Source organism: Acomys russatus, chromosome 29 (genome assembly GCF_903995435.1).
Source record: "Acomys russatus chromosome 29, mAcoRus1.1, whole genome shotgun sequence".
In the NCBI taxonomy this organism is placed as follows: Eukaryota; Metazoa; Chordata; class Mammalia; order Rodentia; family Muridae; genus Acomys; species Acomys russatus.
The window spans coordinates 33,962,664-33,989,936 of record NC_067165.1 but is presented as its reverse complement, the minus strand read 5'-3'; the positions used below and the strand labels follow the sequence as shown (position 1 = coordinate 33,989,936).

Here is a 27,273-nt window from a genome sequence, read left to right as displayed (position 1 = left end):
GTGAGTTGAGGCTGGAGGGATGGCTCAGTGGTGAGAGCACCTATTACGCGTGCAAGGAGACCCAGGTTCAATTCCAGCACCCACATGGCAGCTCACAACCATCTAGTTCTGGGGGGATTTAGTGCCCCCTTGTGACCTTTGTGGACACCAGGCATGAACACAATGCACACTCCTCATACACACGAAAGAAATCTTCAAAGTACCCAACACAGAGGACAGTGTCCCCACACGGTGTCTTCTCACTGTTTTCGTGCTTGCCTGTCCACACTCCTGCATGACCAGCATTAGGAACCTCAAGGGTAAGTGCCGCCTGTCAGAAAGCCACGGCTCTGCGGAGTACAGGAAGGAGGTAGGAGTAGGACTGGCTCTTAGGAAAATGGGTGCCATGGCCAAGCTAGACTGTATCATTACATGTGCCGGCAACAATATCGCCATGAAAACCGAGAGCACTGCCCAGCGTGGTGGCGCACGCCTTTAATCCCAGCACTCGGGAAGCAGAGGCAGGTGGATCTCTGTGAGTTCGAGTCCAGCCTGCTCTACAAAGTGAGTCCCGGACAGCCAAGGCTACACGGAGAAACCCTGTCTCGGAAAAAAAAATCAGACCAAACCAAACCAAAAAATACAAGCAAAGAAAACCCAAAAACAAAAACAAACAAAAAACGAGAGGACTTTGAAGAGGACACGGTTTTCTAGTGCCCTGGGAGAGAAGTCTGGTGAAACTACAGCTGATGGTAGAGAACCCGAGACAGTCTGTACCTTTGGAGATGGTGCCCTGGTAGTGGGATGGCACCACAGGAAGACCGTTGGGAAGTTGAAGATGGATTGAGTCAGGAACAGGGTTGCCTGTACTCGGGTCTATGAAAACGTGGAGTAAGGACTTCCTCACCGTCCCTGGATGGGAGTTAGCTGCGAGAGAAAGCTCAGTTCAACGAGCGGGTTGTAAACATCCATGCTGCTTCTTTTTTTGGTTTTTTCAAAAGGTTATATTTATTTTATGTATATGAGTGCTCTATCTGCATGTACAACCTGCACACCAGAAGAGGGCATTTGAGGGTATAGTGGGTACTGGGAATTGAACTCAGGACCTCTGGAAGAGGAGCAGGCAGTGCTCTTAACCGCTGAGCCATCTTGCTAGCCCCACTTCGCTTTGGTTTTATTTTTCATGACTGTGTTCAATTGTCTTTATCACAAACTTGTTACACGAAGCCCATGTCACAGTGTTGATTTACCTAGGCTCATTCCTTTGGTTAGTAAATATGTTTGTGCAAACACACACACACACACACACACACACACACACACACACACACACCTCACTGAGTCTGAGTGCTGTGGATGAGGGGCTGAGGTGGGACGTGTGGCTCCATTTGCTCATCTGTAGAGTGGGCACACAGGTGCTGCTCCTTGCACCGGAGAAGCTTGGAAAGCACTGTGGTGTTGACTCGTCGGGGCCAACCTGGGGCAAATGTTCTACACTTGCTCACGCTGCAGCCCCCACCCCAGAGGCTGCAGCTGCAGCCAGTGACTAATTGAGTGCACACATGCACTTGGTCTTCGGCAGGCCAGCCAACACCTGATGGGTGTGCTTTTGAAATCACATTCTCTGGAACAGCACGGAAGTTAAGAAAGGTCCCTTTCGCTGCTGAGCCAGACTGAGAGCCGCCCAGCGAGGCACAGAGCAGACCCGATGAACCTGATCTGCTCAGATCCTGGGTCAGGCTGACGGGAACGGACTTGACCTTGGGTGGTGATTTTCTAAGAAGGCACCCATTCCGAGGAAGTGGGTGTACACCCCACCATAGGGTGCTGCAAGGTTAGGGGTGGGGTTGGGGGCAGGATGTTATAGCTCAACCTTTTCCTTTCTTTCCCAAGCTCTAAGCAATGTAGATTAAAACAAAGCTGGAGGCCAGGACCAAGAAGCTGCCAATTCTCAGGACATCTTCCTGGAGGACTTCCTGGAGGAGGCTCCTTTTGAGTACGGAAGGAAACTGCAGGAAGAGAAGAGAAGAGCCTGCAGATACGGTGAGCTCAGCAGCCACGTCGCTGTCATGCCAGTGAGTGTGTGCTGTGTACAGACTTGCTACATTTGATGCTTTCATTTTTGAACTTTTCTCTGAGACAATCTTGTGGCTGGCCTCCAACTCACCAAATCCTGTTATAGATGGGTATGAGCCACCATGTAGTTACTGGGAATTGAACTCAGGACCTTTGGAAAAACAGCCAGTGCTCTTAACCTCTGAGCCATCTCTCCAGCCTACGTTCTGAAGCAATTGCAAACCTAAAAAAACTTTGCACATATAAAACTAAGGACTATTCGGTTTTTTGTTTTCTGTTTTTCAAAGATCTTCAAAAAATTTACTCTGTGCTCATTTTCCATAAACAAGCATATTTCTCCAGGCAAACATGGCTGAGCCACCTAGACAGCAAGTTCACATTAACGCTTTACCACCGCCCACTCCCTAGACCTTACCCAACTGTTCCTCAGTTCCAAAGGGCCCAGTCCAGTGTCCTCAGTGGCATGATGCCGCCAGCGTGCTGTGGTCTGGCCTGGCTATGTCTCTTTCCAGCCTGTGTTGTGCCTCTTATGTCTCCTGGGGACATGAACCTACCTCCACTTGCCCAAATCAGTGAGTTTATTGAGGTCACTTACAGGAGTGTGGGTGACTCCGAACAGCTGCGACACTGAACCACCGAGACCCAGCGTGTTAAAGGCTCCTGAAAGTCACATAGATGGAATGTCCCTTTCATCAGTTCTCCACCTCATCTGGAGCAGAGTGCCATACAGCTGGGAAGCAGGTGGGGTGTTCAAGACCAGCCTTGACTATGTGAGACCCAGTCTTTTTGTTTTGTTTTTCAAGACAGGGTTTCTTTGTGTAGCCTTGGCTGTCCCGGACTCGCTTTGTAGACCAGGCTGGCCTTGAACTCACAATGATCTACCTGCCTTTGCCTCCCAAGTGCTGGGATTAAAGGCGTGTGCCACCATGCCGGGCGAGACCCAGTCTTAAACAAGAGACGGAGGAATGGCTTGGTGAAAAAGATTACTTACTGCACAGACATGGGGACTCTAGCATGTGAAAATCTGGCTGTGACACATGTAACCTCAGCCCCGTGTGCAGCTGAGATGGGAAAATCCTGGGGGCTCGACGGCTGGCCAGCCTTACCAACAAATGGCAAGCTCCATGTTCAGTGAGAGACCCTGTTTCAAGGAAACAAGGCAGCAAGCAACAGAGGACATTCATCATTATTGTCTTCTGGCCTCTGCACAGGTGCATACATATGCATGTAAAACACCACACACACACACACACACACACACACACACACACACACACATGAGCCAAGTGTGGTAGCACACACATTTAATCTCAGCACTCAAGAGGCAGATGCAGGCAGATCAATGTGAGTTCGAGGCCAGCCTGGTCTACAAAGTGAGTCCAGGACAGTCAAGGCTACACAGAGAAACCTTGTCTCAAAAAAACCCAACAAAAACAAAAACCAACCAACCATCCAAAACCCAAAAACCATCAACAAAACACACACACACACACACACACACACACACACACACACACTCACACACGCATGTAACACAACACACATGCAGGCTTAGGCCATATAGCAGGGCCATCCCAGGTGACACTACCTGAGCTTTGGGCTTGGCTTCCTGATGATGACGTCAGCGTTGGTTGTTTAGGTGGTGGCTGCATAGAGTTTTTGTTTGTTTTAGCAACTCGAGGGGCTGAGCTCGTGCCTCAAACATACCAGGCAAGCTGTCATCGACTGAGCCACATCTCCAGCTCCAAGTTACTCTTTCCCAAGAAATACTTTGAGAGTGAATAAATACCTCCAGGGCCCGTGAGAAGGCTTTAGCAACATAAAGAGCCTGCTGCCAAGCCTAGCGACCCGCGTCCAGTTCCTAGGACCTACATGTTGGAAGGCAGGAACTGACTCCTGCGAGCGGTCCCCGGCCTTCCTTTGTGCATCCCAGCACATACATGACTGTTGACACGTCTATTCACACATACAGTGTAATAAAAACATGCCCCCCCATCAAACTTCCCACCGACTGGCTCAGTTATCGAAGCATTGGCGTGTGTCTTACTGCATTCCACAGGCTACAATCGTTATCACCGCCTGATGTGGGCACTGGGAACTGAACTCTCGCTCACCAAGAGCAGCAAGCTGGGATTGCAGGTGTGCACCACCATATTGTACTTTTTAAAAGAAGATTTATTTCTTTATTACGTATAGTGCTCTGTCCGCATGTACACCTGCAGGCCAGAAGAGGGCATCAGATCACATTATAGATGGTTGTGAGCCACCCTGTGGTTGCTGGGAATTGAACTCCAGACCTCTAGAGGAGCAGTCAGTGCCCTTAACCTCAGAATCATCTCTCCAGGCACCCCCCCCCCCCGCACCCCATATTGTACTTTTGGGCACTGGTTTTGTTTGTTTGCTTTTAATGATCAAACGTTTCAAAATTTGGCCAGTGATTGCCACTTCAAAGTGGGGACCATGTTAACATACTCCTCCTTCCTGGCCTCAAACTCACAGTGCCCCACCTGTCTCTGCCTCCCGAGAGCTGGGATTAAAGGCATGCGCCATCACACCCGGCCCTGCCAACTCCATTCCTACTGAACACACACAGGCTTCCCTTGTCAGTGCTGGATTAGGGCAGATTATACTATTTCCACAGCACTTGTATTAGGAATTACCAACAACCCAGAGATGTCAGAAGTCTATGAGAAGGCCATGGGAAGTGAAACACAGCTCTAACCCCAGCACTTGGGAGGCTGGGGCAGGATGATTGTGAGTTTAAGGCCAGCCCAGACTACACTGTACAATCCTGGGGTAGGGAGAAGAGAGTCAGGGAGGGAGAGAGGAGAAAAAGGACACAGGATGAGTCATAAGTAAATATTGACCTATTTTATATAAGGGCCTTGGAGCACCCAGGAATTCTGGTAACTGAAGGAAACTGTGTGTGGTGTGGTGTGGGGTCAGGTGGGGTGGGATGGGTGTGAGTGGTAAGCATACAACACACATGAGCTGACACAGGGTCCCCAAATTCCAAGCCAACTGAGGACTCATTTCGTCTCCCCTGACGTCATTTAAGTCCCTTCTTGTGGGAATTTCTGCTTTCTGTTGTGAGACAGGGTCTTTCTGTGTAGCCTTGGCTGTCCTGAAACTCACTCTGTAGACCAGGCTGGCCCCTAACTCAGAGAGATCCGCCTGCCTCTGCCTCCCGAGTGCTGGGATTAAAGGCGTGCTGCTTTTATTCCTATTTTGACCCTTAACATCTTTGCCCACTGTGTTCCACACTCCATTTCTGTCTTCTTCCTCCGTCTTTCTCTCGCCTCTCCCCTCAGGCCCTGGCACTCCCGATCAGGTCTCCCCTCTACCCCATTCATTGCCAGGCTCTACTTGCTCTGCAATACTTATGTCCTAGGGACACCTCCTTTGACTCCACCTGTGGCCAAGCTGAGGTTCAAGCTAGATTCTTCATCACAGAACTCCCCAAAGCTGAGAGAGAGACCACCAAGCTGCGACGTGATGCCCTGGCTGGGACACGTGGGGTTGGAGGGAGTTTGGCTTTAGACAGGTCCATCTGGGAGTGGGAAAGGCCCCCCTGTCTGGAGCCCCTTGGCCCCTGCTGTTTCCTGCAGGGCCCTCAGGCCTCTCCAAGTGAACTTGGGACTGGAGTGCTTGCTTTAGAGGATATTGGCTCTATCTTAGTTGTGTGTTTATTGGCTTATTTAACCTTGAAGCGAGGTTTCGTGTAGTCCAGAATGCCCTTGAATTTGCTATATAACTGGGGGTGACTTCCTTTGTTTTTAAATTTTTAAGATTTATTACATGTACGAATGTTTGGCTTGCATGTGAATCTCCGTGGGCATGCTTGGGGCCCACAGAGGTCAGAAGGCATCAGAGTTGCTGAGATGGTTGTGAGCCACCATGTGGGTGCTGGGGAAAGCTAACCCAGGTCTGAGGATGACTTTGAACTTTTGATCCAACCTTGGCGTGTTGATATTAAGCCCGTGTACCACCATGCCTCGTTTTATGTGATGCTGGCGATCAAATCCAGGGCTTTCTGAATACTAGACCAACAAGTCCATCCCCAGGACCACAGCTTGCTTTTTCCATGGCACTTTACAGCTTGCCTGGACTGGGCAAAACTGAATGTGGGTTGGCAGTCCTGAGAGCCTGGGCCAGGTGGGGCTCAGAAACTCCCTTTACAGTTAGTGGTTTGTAGACTCAGCCTTGACCCAAGTCCACAGCATCCATGGGGGGAACTGAGGCCAGGACCACATTTAGAACCACCTGCCCAGGCCTGATCCTTTCCCACCAAGTCCCACCAGCCTGTCTCCTTCTTTGGGGATGCTTGGCTCAGGGGGCTCCCTTCAACCCTGAGCACCTCCTGGGGACTCCTAGGTATTTGGCTCTGGGTTGCACATCGTTGGAGCAGGTGGTCTTTGTCCCCAGAGCTTTTGGTACCCACACCCTGGTCCCTGGGAACCATGTCCTCCCCTTCCAGGAATCACCGTTGCCCTCTCTTTTCAATTGTAACCAGCATGACTTGTGTGTCTTCTGGTATCAGCCCTTTGTTACTTCATTGTGTCTCACAAATTCCATGACCAATGCCTCTCTTAGAATGTGGCCCCAGCCCATGTAAGTCCCACAGGCGGAAGGCAGCAGCAGTGACAGCCAAATCCCTCAGTCAGCAGGTACCAGTGCCAGGACTGCCTGTGGGTGAGGGCGGCTCCCCCAGCCAGGAATCTGTTCGCCTGCTTGGGCCTCGTCTTAGGCAGGGTGGCAGGCTGGGCTGGAATATTCATTAAGTCCGCACGTGTACAGGGACTGAACCACCAGCATGGCCTCGTGGGAGCCCCAGGGGAGCCAGGTTTCTGCGACCACAGCAACTGCACCAGGGCTGGGAGAAGCACCGCTGTGAGCCAACTCTATACTGAGCTATGAGTGGAGCTTCTGGCCTGGCCCAACTGGAGACACCACTCCTTGCAATAGCAACGGCCTGGTTCCCCTAAGGTCCAAGCCTGGAGAGCTGAGTTTGGTTCTGTCTCGGTTCCACCTGGGTTCAGGGTGACAAGAAAGCAGGCAGGGACAATGTCCATGAGGCAGGTCCTCCAGAGGGCTCAAGACCTCTGTTGACCCTAAAGCCTGTGGGCCCTTACCCAGTCCAGTACTCCTGATGGGTGCCTTGTCACTTTTCCCAGGCTGGAAAACAAAGTCACAGCCGGGTAAGGGGGAAGCCAGAGGCAAGACTTTGGGCCCAGAAGCCATCCTTGGCCCTGGGCAGGTGAGCTTGTATAAAATGCTAAGTCTGGCGACCTGAGTTCAAACCCTAGGACCCACACAGTGAAAAGAGAGAAATCAATGTGCACAGTTGTCCTCTGATCTTCATACCTATGCCTTGGCATACACACATGTGTGTACAGATGCTCAAACACCCACCCCAATAAATATTAAATAAAAGAGAAGTAATTGCCCTTCTCCCCCAACTAGAAAGACTGTGGCTGAGCCTGCCGCGGCCACGGCACGAGAGGAGAGGCAGGTCTGTTGTCACAGGTAGTGTGGTGACCTGGAGTGTGACAGGACATGAGGCAGGACAGGGGATAGTAGGGGCCGACTAGAACCTGGTGAGGCCCCTCTGGCAGCATGACTCAGGCTCTGAGTGCCACGTGGCCTGAAGGACCTCAGACAAGTTGAGGGAAGGATGCTCAGGCAGCAAAGGCCCCTGCAGTAAACAGGGCTCAGTTTGCTGGAGCGGGGAAGGGCTGCAACCCTTTCTCACAGGGCAGGCCTCACAGCTTTTTGGGGGCACCTGCCTAGTTCCCTGCCCAACCTGGCCACAGGGTAAATGTTGTGATTCCTTTTTTTCTAAAACTTAGCTTCCCTTGACTCTGGGTTTTAGAGGCAGAACCTCAAGATGTCAAGAACTCCCGTCCAAAGATGCAGTAGGACCGTGACACCCTGTGCAGTCTGAGAAAATCCTCAAGGAGCCCTAGGCCCTCTCCCAACGTGCCTGGGCTCAGGTGCTCAGACACGTGCCAGGCTGACCCCAGGGGCCCCACCCCGGTACAGGAAGCTTGTTTGAGAGTAGGTGATGCCATGCCTTGTGGCCCAGGAACAAGAACAAGCTGTGCTGAGGGTGATGGAAGCGTGCGTCACTGTGGCAGGACAGGGACAAAAGGCTGGGAATGTGTCATGTGCTGTACCGTGGACCCCAGCTCTCTACAGTCCCAGGCTTGTCTGGGGACCTGAGAGACACTACATAAGACTTTGCTGAGGACAAGGTGGAGAGGGGCTGACCTTAGGGAAGGGGAACAAAAGAGAAAGGAGTAGGGGGCGGGGGAGGTTCTAAGGGATTGAGCAAGGAAAAAGAGGTCCAGGGGCCACCTTCAGTCTTGGAGAGACTGCAGGGGACATGGATGTAGCCCATGGCTACCTGCAGCTTCCAAGCAGGGCTCACCTGAACTCAGTTGAGGTGGAACCTCTCCTGGGGTACCCAAAGGACTTGATGTCCTCATAAAGCAGGTTGCTGGGGCTTAGGGCAGGGAGAATCTCAGTAGCTGGATTCTGTGTCCCAGTTTACATTGGTTTAGGGGGCTGAGGACAGGGGCTCCAACTGTCTTATCTATAACAAGGCCTAAGTGGATCCATCAGGGGTTGCTGCCGTGTGACATGAAACATCATCTTGTTTCTGTGTCACAGACATTTATTAAGGCCTTGGGGGTCTGTGATGATCCAGAGCTGCACAGATGTCCACCACTCCTCCCTTCCTGGTTTCCTGGCACTAGGCTCCATAGCCTGATTTCTGGGTGAGGGGCTACCCCAACCTAGAGCCGGCTCTTACAAGTTGTTACCTGACTTTTGCACACAGACTATGGCACATGCAGACCTCAGCACAGAATAAACACAAAATACAAAATAAGTAAGTAGATAAATAGTCTAAAAGGAGGCTTATAGACTCAGACATCAGAGAAATCTGAGCATGTACCCGGGCTCAGCCCTGCCTACCCTGAGACCCTGGGGTAAATGTTCCCCTTTCTTGGGCCTCAGTTTCCTTTTCTGCCATCAAAGAGCACTACTCTGAGGAATTAGCATAAGGTGCCTACTATGGCCTGTCATCACCGACCATGGCCTGTCATCACTGACCTTGCCCTTGGCCGTCAGCCCTCATCACTGGCAGAGCTCCTGAAGGAAAGCACAGAGCAGGGGTGTGGCGTCCTGGACTCACTCAGCCTGGTCACAAGCAGGAGTGTTGCTTTATCCTTCCATACCCCAGGCCTTGGTTTCTTAGTGTATGTTGAGCTGACTTTATTCAAGGTACCGATAGAGGCTTGACTATTCACAGCACCGAACGGCAGCTTCCTACTGATGCTAGGGTCAAGCAAGGGACAAGTCTGGGGACAGGAATCACATTGTCCAATGCCCCAAGAGGTTCAGGAATGGGTAATCGATGGGCATTTTGGAACAGAAGGGGAACCCTGGGGTATGGGCTGCTTCCAGGGGCTCTCAGAGGTGGAAGTAGGGTTACTGAGAGATGGGCCGGCCATGCCTCCTTTGGGGCCCTGCATCACACCTTTCCCTCCTCCTGCAGCCCTACGTTAAAGGTGCCCTATACACTCCACCCCATGCAGCCACCCCAGTACTAGCAGGAAGCCTCCCTCATAGGTCCCAGACTGCCTTCCCCACCAAGAGCCTCCTTCATGTCTGCCTTGCTCTCCTATGGTCTCAACTGTGCTCTCTCATACAAGGAGCTCATCTCCAGTGCCGCCTCCTTGAGGAAGTCTGCTCCTGTGGGGTTCTCCCTCGCTTAAAGCCCTAGGCTGTCGTTCCCTAGCTCAATCCACTGGTCTCACTCCTTACATCTTATCTGCCTTGCCAGGACTCCCGAGGCTGTTTTGAGAGTCGGCAGGTGGCCTGTGTGTTTGTTTGGGGGGAAGGGTCCTGCAGGTCAGCCCTGGGTCAACACCATTCATACTAAGAGACAAGCCCGGTTCATGATGGGCAGCAGGTGCTTGTCTCGTATGTATTGATCTCATGTGACTTGTTTTAGGTGTTGCTGTCTCTTTGAGGAACCAATATCCAGACAGGCGATTTGCTCAAGGTATCCAGCATGATGGTTGCTGGTTGCCTGACAACAAAGCTTCTCTGTAAACCACCCACTATGGGCAGGAGAGATGCTCAGCAGTTAAGAATGCTTGATGCTCTTACAGAGGACCTGTGTTCTGTTCCCAATGCCTACAACAGATAGTTCATAACTGCTAGTAACTCCAGCTCCAGAGGATCTAATACCCTCTTCTGGCCTCCAGGGATACCAGCATATACATGGACATGTGTGTGTGTGTGTGTGTACACATAACATAAAATCTTTTTTTAAATTACCATCTCTGTGCCCTCATGGCCACCTCCTGGGATAGGCTAGTGTCAGTCTGTAGTGATAATGCCCTTGGTCCTGAGTGCTGATGGTGGCCACATCCACATCTTCCTTTAAAGGCCTCCTACAGCCTGGTCTACAAAGCAAGTACAGGACAGCCTAGGCTACACCAAGAAATGTGTCTCAGGTATGTGTGTGTGTGTGTGTGTGTGTGTGTGTGTGTGTGTGTGGGTGTGTGTGTGTGTGTGTGGGTGTGTGGTGTGGGTCTGGGGAAGTCCTATTTTTGGGGGCTGGGTGTGAAGTGTGATCATGTGACTTAGACCCAGCCAATCAGATGCACCTTACCAGTTTAAAGTCAGAGCTAGTGGTTCAAAGCAGCAAGGCCATGGGGGCAGGGCTGGGGGTGGGTCTCGGTAGGGGCAGGAGGCAGGGCCAAACATGTCCAGTGTTGGAGCTTGTGTTGACACATCCTGCTGACAGGACCAGAGGGAGCACACCTGTAATCCCAGCACTCTGGGAGCAGTGGATCTCTGAGATCAAGGCTAGCCTGGTCTACAGAAGGAGTTCCAGGACATCCAAGGCTACACAGAGAAAATCTGTCTTGAAAAACAACAACAACAAAACCAAACAAATAACAACAAAACAAAAAACGGGTGAAGGACTGCTGCTGGATGACAAGAGATGGGCTGCAGACACTTGCTGCCCTTCCCATGAACAGGGGGCCTGGGAAGTAGGGTGCCTGCTCTACCCTTCCCAGCAAGGACCACCCCCCCGATTGTCTGTCTCCTGACAAAGACTAGATGGGTGAGGGCCTGCATGTGGTACATGGAACACTGAGGAGCGGCTTATTGGGGCAAGGTTTCCTAGGGAGGATGCACAATGCTCTGTCCCTCAGGTGTGCTAAGGTGGGGCAGGGTGATGGGTGATGAGTAGAGCCAGGCTGTCTCTCTGCTGGGCCAGCCACACCCAGGTCCACACTGCCACTGGACAGGGCTAGGCTGATGGCAAGTCACTGCATGGCTCCTCAGCCATACCATCCAACTGTCACTACTGTGCTCCTGGCTCCCTGGGCCTGGCACTGGGAACTGCTGCAGGCAGGAGTTAGGAAGGAACCTCGGAATCAGCCTGCTAAGGGCTTTTCATTAAGGCTACTGCCTATCTGGGTGATTTCAAATGACTCTCAAGGTCACTATGGTCCAGTTTCCTCACCTGAACAAAGCAGCTGCTAAGGCTGCTGTGGGGATTCAAGTCAGATGCAAAGCTTTCAGGCCTGGTTGAGTCTGTAGGCAGCAGCTGTGACTGTCACTATTACACACTGTCCTTAACAAAACTCCTGAGGGAGTCTTGGCTACATGCGCTTCAGAGATGAAGATGCACCTTCAGAACATAGCGCTCACCTACCCAAGGCCACTCAAAACTCATATTTGAACCCCTAGTTGTTTTTATAACCTACTGGAGCTCCCTTGGCCAAGACTGGCAAGCCATTTCTTTTATTTTTGTTGTTTGAGACAGAGTCTCCCTACAAAGACTTGGCTGGCCTAGAACTTCCTAGTCTCCTGCCTTAGCCTCCTAAATGCCACGACTGCAAGCCTATATCACTTTGCCTGGCTAGATAGCCTTTTCCCAAATGACCCAAGTAGCTCTTCCAGGCTTTGAGGGACACCTGTGGTGTTAGGTGCACACTTGGCTTTCCCCTAAACCCCTGAAGTGTAAATGCACTCACAGGCTGTCTTGGCTCAGTCAGCCCCTTCTGGAGCAGATGCCCCATGCTTCATGAAGCCAGGCTCTCTGGGACAACAAAAGTCATTCGTGCTCATCCCACAAGGAACTGGGACCAAAGACTGAGATCAGATGGCAAAGATGCTCATGGATGGTGGCTGGTGGGGGACCATGGAGTTAGGTCCCAGCTCTAACAGGGTGGCCCTAGTTTCCTCATCTATAAACTGGAGCAACAATGGAGCTAGTTAGATGAAGCACCCCTTAAGACTTCTCAGCAGCCAATCCTCTGAACAGCGTGTTCACCAGTTGTGGAAGCTGGGTTCTGAAGTGTCCCTCCCCCCGACTCCCCTTTTCTTTTTCAAGACCAGAGCCCCTGAGGTATGTTCAGTTCATATATGCAGAAACAGGCCCAGAGGGGTGTCTATGTAGCCTAGGCTGTCCTGGAACTCACTCTGTAGACCAGGCTGGCCTTGAACTCAGAGATCCACCTGCCTCTACCTCCCTAGTGCCCCAGGTTCCTTTTTATAAAAGCCCTTGATTAGGCTACATCACCAAGGGCCCTCATGTCCTTCCAGAGTTACTAAGATGCTAACAGCCACACACAGGAGCCCATCTGCTGGTCACAGCTTCCCCAGACTAGATGCAGCCCTGCTCACCTGCCCTGGCTGGGAAAATTCATCGAGCTCATCCCTGGAGGTGACAGTGCTGTCTCTCACCCAGACCCTCCCCAGGTTCCCTCTTGACACTGGGGATCCTGATGGACACTCTGACTCACTGGGCAGCCCCGCAGAGTAATCTAGAGACCTGTGGCTCAGTGGCTCCACAAAGGCCCTCTCCTGCTGCCCCAGGAAACCGCCTCCTAGAACCCAATACTCGAGGTGCTGGTGGAAAAACAGTGGTCACAGGGGCAAGGCAGAGGTGCCACAGCCAGAATTAGGACCCTGCACTGACTCTGAAGCTCCTGAGCTTTGCAGCTTCTGGAGGCTTGCTACGAGGCATGACCTCGGACACCATCATGCCCACACGGTGTATCTGATACAGCTGGTGGACCTCTCTGTGCCTGGATGCTGCTGTGCCACAAGTCTCTTCTTCCACATAGCTCTTCTCTTGCCACTGCAGGCTCCCTGCTCCTGACTGGGTTTTTCTTAGAAGCCAAGCCCCTCCCAGGGTGAAGTCATTCAAACCAGAGCCCCTGACGTATGCTCAGTTCATACATGCAGAAACAGGCCCAGAGGGGGTGAAGGTCTTGGGTTAAGGACACATAGCTAGCCCTGAACGGAGATCTGATTTCAGACTCTGACCCTGGCAACACTGTCTTCCAGCCCTGGCTTTAAGGGCCCAAACGGGGTGAAGCAGAAGTGTGGGGTGTGCTAGAATTGAGAACCTGGGGTCTTAGTGAGGCCATGTAACAGGATGGCTGTTGAAGAGCTGTACTCCCTCCTGCCCCTACTCACAAACCAGGGCTCCTCACAGCCGTGGATAGACATTTCCCCTTTGATATCCTATCCTGACACTCCAGGCCTGTCTACCACACAACCACACCGTAGCTTCCAGGAAGGCATGGCTGTGCCCTAAGCCCCTGGAGCTGAGATGTGACTGAAAGAATTTTCCCCAGGTGAGAACTCATGAGCCCAATGGGCCCCAGCCAATGTCACCATTTGAGGTATTTCTGTCAACACCTGAAGTTCAGATTTCACTCAGCTCCCTGGCTTCCATAGGCCTGTTTTCAGAGAATCAGCAGTGTCCCCTTCAGCAAGTGTGGGCACAACAGAACTCAAGATTGGTTGCTGCACACACCCTTGCGCAGAATCCAGAGTGGGAGCCACTGAGGCAGAAGTGACAACGAGGAGCCTATTTACCAATAGCTTGGACACCTCCAAGGGTTAGTAGTTCCCATTTGACGGTGCCTCTGTGAGAACAGGGACAGGATGACAGCTGTCATCAAGCAAGCTTCACTGGTAGAATGGCCAGCCTGGAGACAACCGCTTCTAAAGCCAGGAGAGGACGGAAGCAGCACTGTCAGGCTGCCCGTGGCCGCAGGTGACAGGGTGTCCAGCAGGGACAGACTTACATGCAGACTGATGAGGACAGCAAGGGTGGTTGGAGTGACAAGGGCACCAGGAATAGGACAGAGATATCTGAAGGAGAAGCCCAAAGAGCAACGAGCAGAGACCACCCCCGCCCCCATGAGGTGGTGGCCACTTTCCCACAGATGTTTCCTTGTCTCCACATTGTCCAGGGACCTCATCTCTGTCCTCTCTGGCTATGTCCCAGGAAGCTGCTGAAGAGGGCAGTCCCACTCCCCTGCAGCAGGAAGTCAGGGTCTCCCACAGCCCCACGGATTTATAGGAGGGTGTGAGCAGTAATCCAAATTGGACCTGGGGGCCCAGTGTAGTAAGAGGTGAGCTGAGGACAACTGTACTTCAAGTGCCAGTTAATTTTCAGGACAGCACCGGCTCACCTCTGCACCCCTACCTCCTCTCCTATCTCTCCTGCGGTTCAAGGGGAGAGTCTAAAGTGCTGCTCCTGCCTTTTGTACCCAGGTCCCCTGTGATACCAGGTGGATACTCAGTCCCTTCCCACTCTGTCCACTATCCCCAGCCCTACAGAAAGTGTCAAAGCAAAGGGATATGAGCTGCCAATATAGGGGGCCTTCTGCTGGGCTGGCCCGAGGACAGTGCTGACAGGCTGAGTCTCCACATGCCTGGCCCCTCGTCCTGCCTCTCTGGGCTTGTTGAGTGGCAGCCAATCTTGGTCAGCCCCACCTGAGACAGGAAACACAGACTAGCAGAGGCAAGAATAAAATTAAACAAGCATCACCTAGGCGACTGAACTCTGCTGTGTGCACATGCACACGTGAGTGGGACTTGTGTCCTGATACTGAGAGATACAATGGCCGACGTGTTTCCTAAGGGTTCCCACTTCGTTCAATGATTGCTTTACAGCCTGCCCAGGCCCTTACAGGGCTGACTCAGGGGCCTGTGCAGTAAACTGTTATCCTTGGCAAACATTCCCACTAGCCTCAAGGGATCAGGATAGCCAGACCCACCTGTTTCAGGCCCACCTCTGCCCTCACTGTGGCTGTCTCACCAAGGGGTCAGACACCAAACAGAACCAGGTCTGTCTCAGCTCTTCCCTTCCCTGCTGTGTGTCCAGGCGGGCTGGTGGCTCCCATGGGCATAGACACACAGCACCATCCTAATCCCAAGCAGGCTATACTTGGAAAGCAGGAGGCCAGGAAGAATGTGAGGATGATGGAGCCAGTGGCTTGAGTAGTGTGAGACACACCAATGGCCTTCCTGTGGAAAACTCTAGGGACTTGGGGCCGCAGACCTCACAAGGCCTAGCAGCTGGCCTCAATCCCACGTCTCTGGGAGGGCTTGGCTAGCCCTTCAGTGTTCCAGCTATGGGATGCAGGTGTGGGGAGGATGTTAACCAACCAGGCTGCTTTCTACTGTCTAGGCACCGCCAAGATCCAGCCCTGCAGATCAGCAGCTTGTCTGGGATGGTGCAGATATCTAGTAACTTGGGCAGACATCTAGAAAAGCTGGACAAAGACATCAAGACAAGCTTGGGGCATGGCCCAAAATCCCTGGGGGCCTTGCAATGTTGCATTCTAGTGGTAAGCGATGACGCGCTACTCAAGCTGAGCAGCAGCCCGAAGTGAGGGTGGTGGATCTACTGTGGGCACGAACATGTCTGTGTTAGTTGTCCCAGATCAGGCTGGCTCCAGGGACACACAGCAAACAGCTGGGGGTGTTAAAACATTCCTTGAGAACTTCAAAAAGGGAACCCACCTCCATGAGGCATCATTACTGTTGAGCCCATGTAAAAAATGCTCACCGAGAAGAAAAGCCAGAAGCTCATCATGAGGCGTCCGCCCTGCTCTGCTCTGCCTGGCTTCTCAGCTGGGAACTCAGCAGCTGCCTCAGTGCAGCTTCTGACGATGGCCACGGGCCCCGAGGTGATCAGTTTTGTTTACTCCCCACTGGTCTACTCCAGTTCTCTCTGTGGGACACTGAGTGCCTAGTTTGTTACTTGTTACTAATTTGCTGCTTTGTAAGCTCACTCAAAACCAAAAGCATGGCTACCGCAGGTCCATCTCCAGACACGACAGAACAGGCCTTTCCAAGAAATAATAAAAAGCAAGAGGACCTTGTAAAGAGCTTTGGAGACTCCCTGTCTGTAGGCGTTGGCTAACCTTCTGAAGGTGCTGTGATAATCCGAGGTATGACCACATATGACAAGTCCCCATCTACACTGGCAACCCCTGCCCCACAGGAAGCTGCTTCAATTCACTCCCCACCAAGGGGCAGGGTGGTGGCTGATCCTCCCCGATGCCTGAACTGCCTCTTTGGGGTCCAGTAGAACAAACAGAGTGTGTAAGGGGGAGACTCAAAAACAAAACAAAACAAAACCAACCAACCAACCAAACCAATGCCAAGGTCTCCATCCTCCTTGCTGAACCCCAGAGGTACATGGGAAAGAACTGCAGAATCAAAGCAGCTGGAAAAGCAGCCCTCCAAGGGGGGAGCTGTGTCTTTCCTCCAGGGCAGGCAGGCGGTCTCCTCAGCCCCAGGTGGCAGAAGCAGGAAGGGACGCCTGCTCTGGTCGTCCCAGGGCTAACAACACCCAGACAATGCACCCTTGTCCCTGTTAGGTCTGAGCACTGAGCACAACACTCCCGCCTTTTGACTGCAAAGGCTCCTGGGAGGCGACATGGTGACTTGGCTGTCTGTGGAAGTCTTCCAAAGGGGACCAGAGGCACCACAGGCCCAAACGGTCTGGCCCAGGGAGTGAGTCCTGTGAACCAGACATTCAGAGGGGCTGATGTCACCCAAAGCCTCAACCGAGTGGGCCCTGGAACAAAGGAGATGGGAACTAGCCAACCCTTCTCCCCACTGGGTCAGCCTTTGGCGAAAGTCTGGGAAAGGTTCTTGGGAGCCGAGGAGGTGGGGAGTCCAGAAAGCAACTTCAGAGGCACCACACCTGCCAACTGTGGTCCCAGCTGGGAACTCGGGATGCTTTTCTAGGGAAGGTGGACAGAAGAGAGGCCTAGCAGTGGGAACAGCTATTCTCACCATGGAGTCTTCCCTGGGGCCTCTCTTCTCTGCCTGGCAGCCAGCAGGAGACTGTCAAATGTTTTCAAGGCTTTTGAAGGAGATGCTGCCCACGGCCTGCTCTGCTAAGCCCTCTGTTGGCTAGAGACGAAAAACCCTCAGCCCTCCCAGAGAAGGCAAATGCAGCAGTCTTCCTGGCACGCCATCGCAAGGCTGAGCTTTGGAAAAGCATGGGGCAAGCAGCAGGCAGACCCCTTTCCAATGTGTACTAAGTCATTCATTTATTTCAAGATGTGCACACTCAAGCTGGCTGGAACAGCTCACAGCTCCTGGGTATGTATAGGTCCTTCAATGGCCTGGGCTACAGACAACTTCATAGCCAGCGCAGCACACGTGCACACACACATACACGCGCCATAGAATAGGACGCCTACAAACCCCAAGCCACTCCGAGAAAATTGAGGGAGGGGGGTGCTAATGCAGCATCCGTGGGGGAAATGAATGCACACGGAAGGACAAATGAGGGAGGAAGGCAAGCTAGCTTCAATCTCGTCACTGTGATCTCATGTCTGTGGGGACGGTCAGGGGACTGAGTTCAACAGGTCCTTTAGGAAGCTCTCTGGATCGGTGACTTCTGACAGAAGACCTGGAAGGCAGAGAGGAATTGTGAGTGTGAGTGGCATACAGGGCCCCAGCCCCACTGAGTCACAGAGGCCTCATTTACACACAGAACGTACTGTGCCCAGGATGCTCCAGTGTGACCATTTGCTGATTCCAGCAATGGCTGGCAGGGGATCACTGTGTGACAAACACTCCCTGGAGTAAAGGACTTCAACCTGTCGGACTTACACCAGTGCAACTGAGTTCTCCTCATTCTCTTTCTCAGACAGGCTCCCCATCCCGGACTGGCCTCAAGCGCACTATGTAATTGAGGATCTCCACTGACCTTTGTGCCACCATGCCTGGTATGTGTGGTGTTGAGGACTGAACTTGGTGTCTCAAGAGTGCAAGTACTCTTGCAGTTGAACCACATTCCCCTACATCCCCAAGCAATAACATGTGTGTCAACATCCTGTGTCTTTCTCCACTGCCTCACCTCATTTTCTAAGACAGGTTCTCTCACTGAACCCAAAGCTCACTGCTTGGCTAGCCTGGCTGCTTGGCAAGCTCAGCTTGGGGATCCCACCGCCTGCAGTGTCCCAGTGCTGGAGTTATAGCTACACCTGGTTTTTCTGGGGTGCTGGGGATCAGAACTCAGATCCTCATGCTTGCATGCCAGACACTTTCCTGGCCAAGCCACCCTCAGTCTTTGTCATCATCTTAAGCTGATCAAGCTGACAGAGCACAGGGGCTCCCTTCCTCCCTGCCTGCCAGGGGGACTAACAGAGGGCTCCCGAGAGGAGGAACCCAGTGCACCCTCGACACCCTAGCCAGGAATCTGACCTCATCAACAGCTCAAGAGACACTGACGCTTGGGTTAAGTCTGAACACCCAAGCAAGTCCTCTCTAAGCATCTGCAACAATGAGGGCGAAGCGGCCAGCCTGTTCCTCTTGGTTCTGGAAGGGGTTTTGTTCCTGGACTTGAACAGGGCATGTCTGCTCTCCTGGCAGTTTAAAGGTCTGAAGCAAGGCATTAAAGCCTGGCCTTGCCTGAGAGGCAAGAGGGCTTGCTGCTGCAGATGCCAGGCCTGGAGGCCGGAGCGCCCCGTGTGCCGCTCCTCACCTCTTCTCAGCAGCTCAGATTTCCATGTTACCTTGTCAGTCTCATATGATAAGCACAGAGCTGGCACTGGGGACGCAGGCAAGACAAGCTCTGTGCTGTGGGCAAAGATTAAGTCTGGGGGATGGTGAGCATGCTGCCTGAACAGCCAGCCTGGGGGACAGGAGTGAAGAGTATGGAGCTATGAAGGAAGAGAAGGGGGTGAGCAAGGGAGCTGACGGCAGAGCAGACAGGAAGGCAGACCCAGAGACACCATCCCAGGGCCGAGCACCCCCTGGGCTGTGAAGAGAGCCTGCAGATCCCCAGCGCTGGGGAACAAAAGAACAAAAGAGCATGTGGACCTTTAGCCTGTCTCCTTCCCAGACAGAAAGGTAAGAGGGACCGTGAACAGCAGCGTTCATTTGGCACCAGGGCCTGGGGGACTTCCCCTTCATCTGTACACAGTCCCCACAGTGAGCAGCAGAAAGCTGAGAAGCAGGGAGGCAGCTGACAAAGCGGAGCTGGGCAGGTCCAGTTACGTCTGCTTTGGTGCAGCAGCCTTCCCTTTCTAAGACAGTGCCAGTGGAGGCTGGGACACAACAGAGCCTGGGACCCAAGAGGTGGACTCTCTAGTCCTAGGCTGATTTTCCCAGGCCTGCCTGAGCCCAGGTCATGACCTGTTCTTATCATTTTTCAGCTATGAAATCCAAGTAAGTTTGAAAGCATTAGCAATTGAGTGACAAGTGTGTCCAAATACGTTGTATAGGGAGAGAACGGACTTGAGGTCAGGGAGCTGTGGCACACTCAAAGGTGCTCCTTGCTGATCTGTCTCCCACCTAAGCAGCTGTGAGTCAAGAAGACAGGAGTGCCCTTTCTCTTGTTAATTCTTTGAGCTGTCACTAAAAGTCAGAACCAGAAGGACCTTCCCACTTCCACTGTTTTAACCTCCACCGTCTCCATTAGCAGCACAATAGCTTGTGTAGCAGCGGTGGGGCTGGGCACCGGAGAATGCTGCACTGAAGTTCTTGCATCTGTGGGTGGATTTTTTTTTTTCTTTTTCTTTTTTGACACAGGGTTTCTCTGTGTAGCCCTGGCTGTCCTGAAACTCTTTATGTAGACGAGGCTTGCTTTGAACTCAGAGACCCACCTGCCTCTGAAGGAAAGTGCCACTCCTCCCAGCAAGTGGGCTATTTTAATGAACACCTTTCCTATGACTGGAGGTGGTTAGTGTGCACCTGTTCTGTGAAGATAACGGCCAGTTCCCAGGGCAGACTTGGGCTTTGCCCCAGATTATCCCTACAAGAGAAAACTGTTCACTGACCTGCTGCGTCGAGGAACTCTGAGAAGGTCTCCACTGGCATGAACTCCTCCTGGAAGGTTTTCAGGGCTCTGTCGGCAGCTTCGTAGATGGGCATGTCATTGTGGCGGATGTACTCAGCCAGAGAGCAGGACCAGCCGCCCTCAGTGTTACTGGTGGGCACCTTCTACAAGAATCAGTGGGACACCAGGCCAGGTGAATAACGAATGCAGCTGGCTCTCTGCCTCCAGCCAGCCCTGTGGAGAGCCCACCCAACATGGACCAGAACCTTCTGGAAGCAAGGAAGTCCTACCTATTGGCCCTCTTTACTTATGCAATGCTCTACATGATCCCACAATGTCACCCTGGGACGGCCCCACGCCTGCATTTCTAAAACCAAGATGATTGTGCTCTGGCTGGACCACCCCACTCATGATCACAGGGCTCACCCTCCACACCAACTCTCCTAAGATGTGTGGGCCCAAGCAGCTAGCAGGAAAAACATCCTCCTTTAAGTGGGGCTATGTACAGTAGATTCACACAGGGCAAAGTGTTACCATAGGCAAAGACAAGAGTAGGAAGGCTGTCCGTGTGCTTAGAGGTACATGACAAAGTGGCTTTAGCTACCAACAACTGGAAGTGCAGGTCTGAACTGAGGGTGCCCACCTCTCTCCTAAGGGCAAAGCACTCAAAGCCAGCGAGGAGCCTTGGGATGGAGTCTGGACACTATCAAGGTTTGGACGAGGATACACACACATCACACCCCTTAGAACTGGCTGGGCCCTGAACCTTCTTTACCTTAAACATGTTATAAATGAGATCGACGAGAGCCCAGAAGAGCAGGGAAGAACGGTAGGCAGAATAGTCCTTCACCGCCTTATCTGTCAGCCTGGAATAGCAGAGCAAAGCCCATCAGTGAGGACCCTAGAGACACTGTTTCTTGGGTTCCCCGTACATGGCCTGAGCAAAGAGCAGCTGTGAGCCGGGACTCTGGAAACCCTGCTCCCAGGCTGCTGCATGAGTTCCCCCGCCAGTCTGAGCACTTTTCCAAAGTGGGGTAACAAACAGGGAGACACAGCCAAACACACTCAAAAGCTCTAACGTCAGTGCTAGGACCCTACGTTCCCTTGTACTTGGCCCCTCATCAGCTCCCAAATGAAATGCTCCTAACATTGAAGAAGGGTAAACAAGGTTTTCTTTTCTTTTCACTCAGGCTTTACTACCAGGAGCAATCTACCAGACAGCCAATCAGCCAGGCATGTACTCTGCAGAAAACCAGCAAGCTGGTAGAAAATCAGTGTTGAGTAACTGTGATGTCTAGGACTGCCCATGCAACCACCCAGCACCTCCTAAATCCTAGGGCAATCCTGGAGTTGCTCACACACCACTTTGTCTCTAACAAGTGTCATCTGCTTCTCAGTGACTTGGCACAGGCTTGAAGGCCAGCAAGTGCCTGGGAACACTGGGGGTACCTCTGTCAAGGCTCACCGCATGCGGTAGACACCGCCCCCCCCCCAATGTTGGCCTTGGGTCCTGCAGGGTCAGAAAGGCCTCGTACAGGGAGAACTCATTCGTGGATGTGGAAAGGGCAGAAGAGCCCTTGTCATGATGTAAGGTCATGCTCTACACCGCACAAAACTCTGGTACATACACATCCTATGATCAAAGACGGGTGCAGAATGCTTAGCACGTGCTACTCACTCAGTTGAGGGCTTGCCTACCTTGAGAAAGGCCAGTCACAGCTGCTGTCAGCAGCTATTTAACTCACAAAGTCAAGCCTGCCAGCTTGCAGCCTCTGCTATGTTCCCTATTGCCCACCAGCTTGGGAGGTGGGGGTGGCACAGCTGTCAACTGTACTGAGGGTAGGGACAACTTTCCAGATACCAAGTAAGGTTTCAGTGGAAACCTGGTCATCTTCCAAGCTAAAATATCTGCTGAATCCATTTTGCTCAATGTTAAACACGCAGAAGTCATTAGCTTCTCGAGCTATAGTTGACATAATCTCTCTCTCTCTCTCTCTCTCTCTCTCTCTCTCTCTCTCTCTGTGTGTGTGTGTGTGTGGGGGGGGGGGGAATTGAACTTGGGCCCTCACATATGCTAGGTGAGTGCTCTACCTACTGAGCTATAATCCCCCAGCCCTTTAAGCTATAGTTTTGCGTAATTGCTACTGCCTCCTTTCCCAGAACATACTGGACTTCAGACAGAACTTGTTGCCAGTGACATTAACCAACAATAGAATGTAGATGCCCTCTATGTGCCCTCGGCTGAGAGGCATCTCCTTGGAGAGTGCCTCAATCCCAGGCAAACCCTCAGCAACTTTCCTAATCTGTCCGGCAAGCAGCAGCTTGGAGTCTGGACCACAGGCGGGCCTGGCCCTCTCTGGGGTTGTCCTGCTTTGGTAAGCATGAGTCTTGGGTGACTCTGCCCAGCTTTAATTATTTACAGCTAATTAGGAAAGGTGACTAAACTGCTACACAGAAAATGGCAACGCATGAATACAGCTCATGCTGGATGCCCTAATTAAGCTGTGACCAAATCAGCTTTTCTTCAACTGCTAGGGCAGGAATGAGTTCCACTCTCAGCTCAACGAACAGCTCGGTGGGCTTGGCCCGCATGCTGCTGCGTGAGCCTGCCTGATAAAACGGCCATCTTGTGTGCCACGAATGCAAATCTTGCTCATTTAGAGGTGTAAGCTGAAGGCCTAACCTGACTTCAAGCAGCTAGTTAACTATTAACATGAGGGTTCCTGGGATGTCCTGGGAATGACGTATTTGGTCTGGGAGCAGGAATCTAACACTCACTCCTTCCCACTTGGTTCTTGGGAGAACTCGACAAGACAGCAGCAACCTGGTCACTCTGGGGACATCAAATACTAGAGCTAATAAAAGGCCCCAGGAGGACCAACCCAGGCACTACTGTCCACGGAGGATGCTGTCCTGCTCCCGTGCTGGCCGTAACTGTGGAGATGATCCCTGAGTCTCAGCTAACACGTTCAGAGGCTATACAAGGCCACACAGGACACCTGGCACTCACTGGCACAACGGAGCCACAGGCCACACACTGTAGTGCTGCTCCCCAGGGTAGGTAGGCACTAGTCAGGACCACTATCAGCTCAAGTACTGGCTAGATCTAGTCTGTGCGCCGTGACCACTGTGGTACTGTCCAGGAGCATGGGAGGAAGGCCTGGATCTCACTTTAGAGGGTTCTTTAAGATAAGCCCACCTGAGACAAACTGCAATACCAAGTCAAGAAAACAGAGACCACTTCCTGTATGCACATGACTGCAGAGGTTCTGGAAGGCCTACGGAATGCGGAGTAGACAGGACAGGAAGAAAGGAGGACAAGCTTTTCGTCACTAGAAAAGAAATCCCCAGCCACAGCCACACTGAAACTTCCCTAGCTTACCCCAAAGCCAGCAAGAGCCAGAAAGTCTGGCTCCCCAGCTTAGCCTCGCTGGTCCTAACTGCCTCTCTGGCCATATCCCCCTAGGCATGGCTGTCTTCCTCTTTGGATCTTTGACAAATGGAAGCTCAAGAGTCACCTTTTCAGTGGCTGAACATGAGACCCAGAAGTGCTCAAGCAACTGTCAGCCAGCAGCCTAGGTGACAGACTGGAGCCAGAGCCAACAGCCAAGTCAAACGAGCACATCTTCACCAGGCACTCATGACCAACTGTGACAGCCATGACACACTGTGAAGACACCGACTGTGGCAGCTTCCCAAATCAAGTACTGACCTGGTTGCTCCTCCTGGAGCCACTGCCCGGGCATGCGAGGCCACCAGCAGCCTGCGTAGGATCTCTACACGTGTGGCTCTCCACTGCTCAGGGGGAAGGACATGCAGGGCTAGGATGGTGAAGTAGTGGGGCCCGTCTACATCAAAGGCGCTCTCTACCCACTTCTCTTTGGGCTGCTCTAGGAAGCCTTGGAGGTTCTTCTCCTCCCGGGATGTTGCTCGGGTTCTGGAAGAAAAGAATTCCAATGGCAGTGGAGAAGGGACAGGGCGCACCAGGATGGCACCGGGCAAGCTTCTGAGTGTGTTGACTTTCCTCTTTTCAGGTGCGAGACTGTGTCACCTTAACATAGTCTCAAGAACTTCCTGGCTCTTGGGCCAAAGTGTACTTGTCCTAGTTTTTCCAGAGCTCAGGGAAGGGAGATGACTTGCTAGAAAACAGTAACGCTATAGAATGGGTTCTCGGATGTAGTCAACAGCCTACCTTCTCCATGCATCCTATTGTGCAGACATGGTCTGCACTGCATGTGTCCCTGGTACCCAGGGCCCTCTTTGGCTGTTTGCTCACGACCTATCCTCCTTCCCCGTCACCAGCATTTTCTTTACAGTGGGCAGCTGCTGCTTGCCTGAGCTGGGTACTGATGAGCACAGCACATTGACGGTCAGTCAGCCTGGCGCTGCATGTGGAGTACCTCACCCAATCCACATAAGAACATGGTGCAATAAGACCCACCCGTCCCAACTGTACAGCAGAGCATGCTACAGTCCTGGGAACTAAGCACAGTGCCAAGCCAAGAAGACCAGCATGAGGCCCCCAGCCTTGTTCTAGAATCTGTCATAAACTCTACTCTTTTCTGATGATAAAGTCTTGCCAATGGCCAGGACCCACACAAAGAGGCCAAGAATCTCTAGCAGGGTCCCTATAACTACTGGTGCTCGTCTATGAGAAGACAAACCACCTCCACAGAGAAACCTAGTGTCCAGGCTGCAGGTAGCACGGCCACAGTCACAGGCTATGAGGACACAGGAGGATGGTGCAAAAATACCTTGCTTTCTTTTGTTCCTGCAAAACAGGCATGCCAGACCTAGCTGGAGCCTTAACTGTATTTCCATCCTTGTGGGGAACCTCAGGCTTGGGTTTGCTCACTTGAGCAGCAAACTTGCTTTTGTGGGTAAACGGCCTATCAGAGGTCCAAGAGCCTTATGACCAAGCTCATGCCACTGTCCAGCGGCTGGCAAAGGAAGCAGCCTGTGTCTGAGGAGGCTTCAGGGTCAGCCCTGCCTGCCCAAGGCAACTACAACAGAGCTGTTACCAGTTCCATCTGGCAGGGTCAATCCTGGGAAGTGTTTTCCGCACTGGTCTCTGCCTGAGCAATTCACTCTAGCTCATGCTGCCAAGAGACATGTCTCTGCAAAACCCACAGTCTTTATCAGGGCCCCAACAACACTGGCAATTAGCACTGCTGGGGCCTGCAGCAGGGTCCAGACAGTAGAGGGCCTGTGCTGTTGGCAATGCCAGGTGTCTCTTCTGACAGCCAGGGCATTTGGTGGATGATGTCATGTGCTATGCAGAGCCCTGCCCTGCTTTAACAATGAAGCCTGCAGTCTCAAGGTCAGACTGTATCTCAAAAGGAAAAGGGAGGAAGGGAAAACAAATTGTTGACAGGGAACAGATGAGCGACTACTGCCTTGGTACCTCAACAGCATGGTAGCTTCGTGGGTGGACTGTGCCCAGTCTTCCCATGGCGGTAGCTCTGCCCACTAAAGCTATGGATCTCAGAAAGAATGGTCTGCAGGTCTGCACCCAGTCAAATAAGCCAAACCAAAGCAACAACAACAACAAAAACCCCACAACCCAAAATTATACTCACAGAGGTATCTTAACTTGCTTCTAAGCCTGGCTGTGAGTGGGAGGGCTTCTGCCCCTCACAGACACAAACAGCTCTTTCTTCCTGGCCACATTACTGGTCAGGTGCTTTCCCAATATTCAATACCCCTCTTATCTTTGCCAGAAGCATTACCGATGGGCCAAGAAAGCCAGTGGTCCACTCATACAGCAGCGGCAGACCCACCAGAAGCTGCAGCTCTACTGGCTGTGTGCCCTGACTAAGGACATAAGGAGACTCACCTACGCTCCCTCATTTGGAAAGTGGAAGCAGCAGCTTTTCCCTTCCTGCTTCTTCTGAAGGCCAGCCCAAGACTAGAGGCCCAGCCCAAGACTAGAGGCCCCAAACTGTCCACAGTGGGGGTGGGACAGCTTTGGGAATAAGTCACTGCCATTGCTGTACTCTGGACAACCCTCAGAAGTGTGGAGATCTAGCTAAGCAGAGTGGTGCAGGAGTGTGCGCTAAGGAGGCTCCCGGGGCCGCACAGTACTGACGTGTTCAGGACGTAAAGCACGGTGTGAATAATGTACGGGATCAGGTGGATGTTGCTCTCTCGGCCGCCCCCGCCGGTGTCCGCACTGAATGACTGCTCCATGGCGAAGCGCAGGAAGAGCAGCTTGATGTCATGGATGTTGAGCTGGTACGTGGGTTCCCGCTGGCCCGTGCACTCCTGGAGGTAAGTGTTGTGCCTAGGGAGAAGGAGGGCCAACATGACTCCTGGTCAGAGCTTGGGCTAGAGTGCAGAGCACTCTTTCTGGACACTGCAGCCTGCTGACTGCAGAGGACAAGTCGGGCTATCAGGAGGATAGACCTAGGACATCGCTGCTGATGTGACTACACGTGATGTTCTCAATGTGGGCAAGAGCCTACCACTTTGGGGGTCTTTTTGCCCTTTCATTTTTTTCAAGACAGGGTTTCTCTGTATAGCTTTGGCTGTCCAGGACTCACTCTGTAGACCAGGCTGGCCTCTTAACTCAGAGATCTGCCTGCCTCTGCCTCCCCAAATGCTGGGACTACAGGCATGCGCCACTGTGCCTGGCTGGGGATCATTTCTTAACTGACAGATGTCATGGCCATAGGTGATGATACATTTTGGAGAAATGTGGAACTCACTCATTCTGGTGACAAGGTGATTTATCCTTAATGATCTTTTCACTCTCCAATATCCTGCTGGGGCTTTTGTTTTCCCTTCCTGAATCAATATACAATCGACTCCACCTCTTACTAGCTGGATGGCCCTAGCTAAATGACTCCACCTGTGCCCCAGTTTACTCATGTGTGCAGCCACCATGGCTCTGCCACTATTACCTCAGCTGTCTGGTCTAAGTGCCAAGCACCTCATACCCCTGAGCTTTAAACCAGACTCCACAAGGCCTCCGAACACAGAAGATCCAGAGGAGCTACAGGTGCTGGAAACAGCTAGTGTATGGGCACAGAGAGGCCTCAGAAGGAACTCCCACCCAACTCCACCCCCAGCTATTTTCA

At 52.4% G+C, this 27,273-nt stretch overlaps 2 protein-coding genes across 2 annotated transcripts in view; one reads left to right on the top strand and one right to left on the bottom strand.

Annotated features, from left to right (window-relative positions):
- The first annotated feature begins 274 nt into the window (after positions 1-274).
- On the top strand, positions 275-826 carry LOC127211142 (fatty acid-binding protein 5-like). Its single transcript, XM_051170918.1, has 2 exons — positions 275-451; positions 665-826. The coding sequence occupies exons 1-2, from the start codon at positions 275-277 to the stop codon at positions 824-826; spliced, it is 339 nt and encodes a 112-aa protein (XP_051026875.1).
- A 16,583-nt stretch (positions 827-17,409) lies between these two features.
- Ubr4 (ubiquitin protein ligase E3 component n-recognin 4) overlaps positions 17,410-27,273 on the bottom strand; it is a 111,757-nt gene continuing 101,893 nt past the window's right edge. Inside the window, exons 102-106 of the mRNA XM_051170919.1 lie at positions 26,283-26,477; positions 23,907-24,131; positions 20,970-21,060; positions 20,196-20,358; positions 17,410-17,821 (exon numbers count right to left, since the gene is read on the bottom strand). Of these exons, the coding sequence (XP_051026876.1) occupies positions 17,757-17,821; positions 20,196-20,358; positions 20,970-21,060; positions 23,907-24,131; positions 26,283-26,477 (739 nt within the window). The 3' untranslated portion in view covers positions 17,410-17,756. The remainder of the gene's footprint in view (positions 17,822-20,195; positions 20,359-20,969; positions 21,061-23,906; positions 24,132-26,282; positions 26,478-27,273) is intronic.

Coding starts and splice junctions, on each gene's coding strand:
- LOC127211142 (XM_051170918.1), top strand. CDS start 275: ATGACCAGCATTAGGAACCTCAAGGGTAAGTGCCGCCTGTCAGAAAGC. Junction 452..664: donor CCATGAAAACCGAGAGCACT/GCCCAGCGTGGT, acceptor ACAAAAAACGAG/AGGACTTTGAAGAGGACACG.